Source organism: Dendrobium catenatum, unplaced genomic scaffold (genome assembly GCF_001605985.2).
Source record: "Dendrobium catenatum unplaced genomic scaffold, ASM160598v2 fragScaff_scaffold_1557, whole genome shotgun sequence".
Classification (NCBI taxonomy): domain Eukaryota; kingdom Viridiplantae; phylum Streptophyta; class Magnoliopsida; order Asparagales; family Orchidaceae; genus Dendrobium; species Dendrobium catenatum.
In genome coordinates, this window is record NW_021320019.1 from 8,784,059 (window position 1) to 8,791,241 (window position 7,183).

Below are 7,183 nucleotides of genomic sequence, written 5' to 3' on the forward strand. Positions count from 1 at the left end.
CTTGGCCTCATTACATAGGATTTCGAAACAGATTACTTGTGCTGTTGTTAAATCAACTCATCCAACTTAGGCTTCATTTGGGATGGCTTTTTTACTGCTTTTTAAAGCAATTTTTTAGTACAAAAAAATTAATTTTTATATTTAAAAGCTGCTTTAAAAAGCAATAAGAAAGCCGTACCAAATGAAGGCTTAGTTTTGAGTGATTTTGATTTTAAGGGATTACTCTTTAAGGTTCATTTATTTACAAATTCATAATCATGATGATCAGCAATCAGAACTCTATGGGATGATAGGATTTGTTAAGGACACAAAGGTACATTGATCATTGGAGAGAGCATGTAAGTATGAGTTGTTTGTGTTCATTTATGTATTGAACAAGGACTACAATTTAGAAGGTTCTATTACTAAATAAGCAAGTTTAAACATTGTTTAGTTTTTGTAATTTATTTTAAATCCATGGATTTATTTATTTAGTTTATGCTAAAATTCTATTCAGGGATTTTAACACTAGCTTTTCCATTGGAGTTGGACGCCGCATTTATGTCCTTAACAAAAACTCTGATGCTGGTTATAGATTTTTTAGCTCAAGAGTAATTTATTTTGTTTGAATTTAGCCTTTCTTTTGGACAGCTTTCTTATTGCTTTTTAAGATAACTTATTAGTTAAAAATTTTCTTTTCAAATTAAAAAATTGCTTTAAGAAATAGAAAAAAAAGCTGTCCCAAACGAAGCCTTAGTGGTTTCATCTCAACTTTGTCTTGAAGGGAAAGCAATCGACAACAGGAGGTGGCTGCTTGGATGAAACAAACAGGTAATTTGTTTGATTTTTTATTTACAATTTTCTTTAAAAAAACTTATTTTTGAAAAGTGTATTAGACTGTTAATTAGCTTTGCATAGCTCCAGACAGCTTTGTTGGTAGTCATTAATTTTGTGCATAGGGTTGTAGGACTGAAATAGTGAAATTTGTATAAAATCAGTAAGTATGGTATCAGCAACAATGGTATGCTGAAGGTAATCGTTGAAATTCAGGTTTGCTGAAATTAACTTCTGGAATTCAGTCTAGGTGCTGAATTTATGGGCTGCTGTAGTTGAAGTTTGCAGATTTCAGAAAATAGTAAGAAAAAAAAGGAGGAAAAAGAAAAGGAGGTAGACAAGAAATTTTGAAACAGAAGTGGGATAGTATTGAATGAAAAAAAGTGCAATTGAGATTGCTTACAAAAGAAAAAGAAGACAGAGGAGAATAAATTCCTAACAATGTGAGATATCCAAACGATGCTATAGGAAATAATAAAAATTTTATATAATTGAAAACTCATATTTGTTTTGTTTATGGTAGCAAATTTATGCATGTTATCCATGTATAAATTGTTGATTCATTGGGTATGGATTATAATAGCATATTTTATGATCATTAACAAGGAGGAAGGGTATTGAGAAAGGTGAAATAAGTCATAAATGAGGGATAGACCTGCATATGAAATACAAAGACCTAACGAGATAAGCTCATATTTTTGATATTCTAAAAGTTTGGAATTCTAACCCAACCTTGAATTAGAAAGCAGCTTCTAATTTTAAAAGTTGGAAATTCAGATCCAACTTTAAATTAAAAATCTGGAATGGTTCAAAATCTTATGACTATCATATGACTTCTATAAATTTATTGAACAGTAAACAAAAAAAAAATGATGTTATGTATATCTTATGTCTAGTATAAAATTTTGTGTGTTTTCAATTGACCACAAACATGTTTATTTTTTCTTAAATATTTCTTGTATATTTTATTGAGTTCTAGATCATTAGCAATAGTTATATTGTAGGTAAGTGGAAGAAACCAGTGGAGTAGTAGTTAGGGCAATAGACTCTTTAGTGTACATATATTTTTTGGTTGTATAAAGGGGTCTGAGTGAGAGTTGTACAGACTTTTGAGTTTGTAAGTAAATTTTAAAAGTTAGTAAAGCTCTATTTCAATTGAGATATGAATTTTATTTGAGGTATATTACATATGCTTCTTGTTATGAAGTATAAAGCTTGATATGTTATGATATGTTAGGATATTTTGAATAGACTACTTCCTAATTCCAATAGAGGTATTTTAGAATAGGTGTTAATAAGGAGTTTTGTTTAGATTCGTCTTCTCTGTTACACTCCAAGTTGATTATGGGGGGTCAAAAGGTGTGACATATATGAGCACAATTAACTTTTGAGTTTCTAATGAGATTTCAACTATTACACAAAAGATGCCTCGATTATTTTGAGAGTTTAGTTTTTTTTTTTTTTTAAGGGTTTCATAGAGCTTGAGCCTGCTCACAAATCAGCTCGACTCATTTACACCCCTACCTGACATCATGCCTTTGTGGCTCATCATTCTTGATCTGAGTCTTAGCTGTGCTTTAGGCATTTTAAAACTGCCTGAGTTATAGAAGTATTTTCTGGTAATGCTCTATCTGCTGTGTTGGCCATGCCTTCGGTTTTCACAACCGAGGTTCTTCTTCTTATCGATTTAAGTTGCGCTCCATCTCCATATGCAGCCTTTCGAATTTTTCTATAGGCAGATTTTGCTTGGCCCCTCCTCGCCAGCAACTGCGACAGCTCCCATCATGGCCCTCAAGGTCTCCAAGGATTTTTGTGCCATTCGAGTTATTGCCTGTAAATTAATTTTGTCGAAAGCTATAGTGTTATTCTAATTTGATTATAAAAACTAATTTTTCATTGCAATAATTTCTGAAAAATAATAACTAAACAGAGATATGACAAGATCCAAAAATCTATAATTTTTTTTTTCAGAGATTCAGGTTTCGTTTGGGACAGCTTTCTCATTGTTTTTTAAAGCTGCTTTCTAGTACAAAATTTGTAGTTTCAAAAAATTTTATACTAAAAGTTGTTTTATAAGAAGCAGTAAGAAAGACATCCCAAATGAAACTCCAAATAAGGCAAATTATTAGGTTCGGACACCGGACGGGGAGAACCGTCCGGTTTTCTCTTTGTCTTACATTAAAAGCACAGTCAAAGCATAACTGCTCTTTTATTGTAGACAGAGACAAAAATCGGACGGTTATCTTCGTTCAATATTCTCACCTAATGATTTCTCCTCAAACATAGCATCAATGGGAGGAATGACTTCCATGAGGGTCGCAACATGATCCCAAAAAAAAGCTGCCTTTCTCTGACGGATAAAGAAACGAAAAAAGTCAGCAATTCGTTGCTACTCTTCTACGATTGACTGAGAAAGCCTTCCTACACTTATACTACAAGAAAAGCAGCAAAAGCAAGATATTGGGATTAGAATCCTGTTGATTTACACTTGTTATTCTAAAAATTTAAGATTTGGGAAGATGGGCACTTAGAACATGGGAGCTTGTGTAGTATAATCGAGTTTCCAGTTCAAAAAAATGCCAAGTACAACACCAACTGCATTTCAATGCAGATTTGTTATGATTCTCTTTTGATTCCCTCTATTATTTCTAAGAACATTGCCACCTATGCTGATTCTTTCTCTCGATTGTGAGTTCCAAAAAGGAAAAGAAAACAATTTCATTCTTTTATCCAGATTTCAAAGGGAAAAAATGATGAATTATCATTTTGATAATGATATCCTCTTTAATATATAAGGCCATTATTTTATAAACTTAATTAGGCTAAACCGTTTAGTACCTATGAGTGAATATAGGCTTCGTTTGTAACGGCTTTCTTACTACTTTTTAAAACAGATTTTTAGTACAAAAGTTAAAAATTTTGTACTCAAAAGCTGCTTTAAGAAGCAATAAAAAAGTCGTCCCAAACAAAATCATAATTTCATGCAACTATAGATGCAAATATTCAATGTGTTGTAGTTGGACCATTTAACATTACCAACCAAAAAAAAAATTTGTGTAATAACATATCCCAAAAATTTAAGCCATCTCTTTCTATTTCAACTGTAATGATCAGAAGGAAAATCTTTTACACCTATTCAAATCAACATATTTTTTAAACCATCTCCATCTATGTGATATATTTCACAAGGATGAAATCAGTAGAATTTAATGCTATTGATGCATTGTTGGAGGAATTGGATAAGCAACTGGCATAACATAAGGAGCATGCCCAGGAGGAATCATGACAGGAGTACCAACGGCAGCAGAAACCATATGACCTGGAACTGGATGTCCCATAGGTGTTCCATATATTCCCATAGCAGGAATATTTGGCTGTGGGGGCTGATTAATGAAGGATCCTACAGCTGGTGCAGAATTCACAATGCCCTGACCAGTGATAGGCCCTTGCGACGTAGGTGCGTCGCCACCATTTACATTTGTAATGTCATGGATGCTTGATCTGCGTCGATCTCTATTAATTGAATTTAGGCGGATGAAATACTTCTGGGCATGGCTTGCAACTTGAGTAGGGGTTCTCGACACGACAAAATTCCTCGATATGCTTCTCCAATCACCTTTGCCAAACTTCTCAAGGCCGAGTAGAAACAATCTGTCAATAAGAGATGTTATGTTTGATTGACAATCATAAGGAAGGTTTCTGTTTGGAAAAATCAAAATGATCAAAAAATGGAAGATAAATTAGTGTTTTAAACATGTGACCATGTCAATTATGTTTAGAATTACTAAGTTGTAAGTTTAATTTTTCCCTACGAAGACAATTGGTATGCAAATTTAATTGTGGAGTTTCTAAGAGGACTTTTTATTATGTGTGGATATCCTGTCCACAGTAAAAGCGTAATCAACACGCAACTGCTACAGTAACTGTGCTTTGACTGCAGACAGAAAGAAAATCGGACGGTTCTCTCCGTCCGGTGTCCGCAAAGAATAATCTCTCCCTAAGAAAGATCAAAATTTGTGAATTATTTCATTAAAGGTACTTTAAAGATTTTGTTGTAATTTCAATTAACTTTTTTTTTTTCTTTATAACAAGAGGGGTGTAGTCATTAAGTAGCAATAAAGGAATTATGGATTAATTCTCCACAATCAAACAATAGAGAAATCAATAGTAATAGGACGTAAGCATCAATTGTGTGAACTTGTCTTTGTTTTTTTTTTTTTTTCTTTTTATGCATCGTTCTTCTTTGCTGCTTTCTGCCATTTTTCACTCTGAGTGATGAATCAGGTTCACCTATCCTCAACAAGAACTGCATTTTCTATGTTCTTAATGCTACTTCTATATCAGAATGACAAGAAAGTCGGATTAATTTGCAGGAGTAGAAACACTTGTTTCATATTAGAAAAGAACAAGAACAGTGAAGCAATGGAGGAGATATTTTACTTTTTGAAAACACAACTGTGATGAAACAGGCATCCTTCAATCAAGAATTATAAACCTAGTTAATCTGATTTAGAGGGCTACAAAATAAACATTAAAACCATTGAAGGTAAATGAAACCATATCTTGTAAAGCATAACGTAAAATTAATAGAACTTCCAAACAAATCTCCAGTTGAAAGTGTTCAATTTGCTCTTCCACAACTATTGCAGCTAAAAAAAAAAAAAACTAACATTTCAACATGCCATGGCAAGCATTCAATAATGTTCAACAAATCAGTAAAACAAGAAATAAAATCAATGATTTCCTTTTCTAGACCGTCCGTTCTCAAACTTGGATATAAGCACGTAAGCAGTCTTACCTAGAAATCTAAAAAATCATAATCTTCCAATAACTTAGAGAACGCCCTGGATACCAAATTTTAAAAATATATCTAATTCGCTCGATTTATCCCAGCTAACACCTAGGAATTAACCCAAAAAAAACCCACAATTTTACAATCATCAATAAAAAGAAAGACAAGCTGGCGCTAATAACTAACCTATGCTCTTCTTCAGTCCAAGGAATTCCCTTCTTCCGCTCCAGATCAGATTTAGAACCGCCCTTACACTGCCCTCCCGAATCAAATCCTCCAGTCCCCGCCTTCCGATCGGAAAATCCGGAGTGCTTTTTCCCTGCCTGCTCGCCGCTTCTTGGGGACGAAGATGAATCATCAGCGTATCGCGGAATCGGAACCCTACCGCCATCGATGGCGTTTACATCCTCTACCAACAATCCATAGTGCTTTTTAACTTCAACCATCGTCTTGCCCGGAACCCTAGCACCCACCGCCTCCAGCCACCGATCCTCCGCCGCCGTTGCCGGCGCTGCGCCCTCGTCATTCGTTGGATAAGGTACCGTCGCCAAAGCGTTCTCGAATGCCTTCTCGTCCTCTCGGCTCCACCGCGCCGCTTCTACTACTCCGGCCGACGCCGGCAAGGACATCTCTACGAGGTACCGGAGCCGTTGAGGAAAGAGGATTACGAGATTCGAATCAGGAGCGAAGCGTGCAGTCCTCTTGCTTTGTTTTGATTAGCTAACTGCCTTCCTTGTTTCGGCGGTGGCCACTGACGACAAAGGAGGGAGAGAGAGAGAGAGAGAAGAAGCCGCGAAAGAACGGCGGACGCCAACGTAATACGCCGGTCATTCCTGTCAACGTGGCAATTTATCGATTCGGATATTTTGCATTTACGCCATAAAAAAATGCATAATTACGCCTGCTGATTTTCCTTACATATTTATACAGATGTTGTTAACATTTTGTAAATTTAAAGTTTTAAAATTTTAAAAATAGTTTTGAAAAATCTAAAGATTCGATTGATATTTACACTAAAGCTTGCTTCAAGGCAGCGTTTTAACTGCTTTCTAAAATAATTTTAATTATTTTTTTAATAAAAAAGTTATTTTAAAAACAGTAAAAAAGTCTCAAACAAAATTATGTGAAGCTTAAATTATTTATTTATTTATTCAATTAAATTAAAAGAAAAATGAACCACTAATCTAGATCTTCACAATTTGCAAATTGAATAAAAATTGTGTTATTATTGTGATCAAATTATTAGGAATTTAAAATTAGACATTCTATTATTAAGAATCTAAAATTTTACATTCTAGAAGAAGAGATAACCCTAAAATATTTGGAATTTTTTTAAGTATTTAAAGTTTTGTAGTTAAGGTTTCGCTTGGGACGAGTTCTGTATTAATTCTTAAAGCAATTTTTTAGTACAAAAAAAATTAATTTTTTGTATTAAAATGCTGCTTTAAGAGCAGTAAGATAGCTATACCAAACAAAGCCTAAATTTGGGTGTTTTGAAAAATGGTGGCAATTTGGTAATTTCATGTTTTTAATAGTTTTGCAGTTTCGTAGATTTTTTTAGCGAATTTTCAAAGTTGT

The 7,183-nt window shown here is 33.9% G+C and overlaps 1 protein-coding gene across 1 annotated transcript; it reads right to left on the bottom strand.

Annotated features, from left to right (window-relative positions):
* Positions 1–3,997: 3,997 nt before the first annotated feature.
* On the bottom strand, positions 3,998–6,427 carry LOC110113595 (transcription factor MYBS1). Its single transcript, XM_020846237.2, has 2 exons — positions 5,792–6,427; positions 3,998–4,464 (listed from the first exon to the last, which is right to left on the bottom strand). Exons 1-2 carry the CDS (start codon positions 6,232–6,234, stop codon positions 4,026–4,028), a joined length of 882 nt encoding a protein of 293 aa, XP_020701896.1. The 5' UTR covers positions 6,235–6,427; the 3' UTR covers positions 3,998–4,025.
* Between the last annotated feature and the right edge of the window lie 756 nt (positions 6,428–7,183).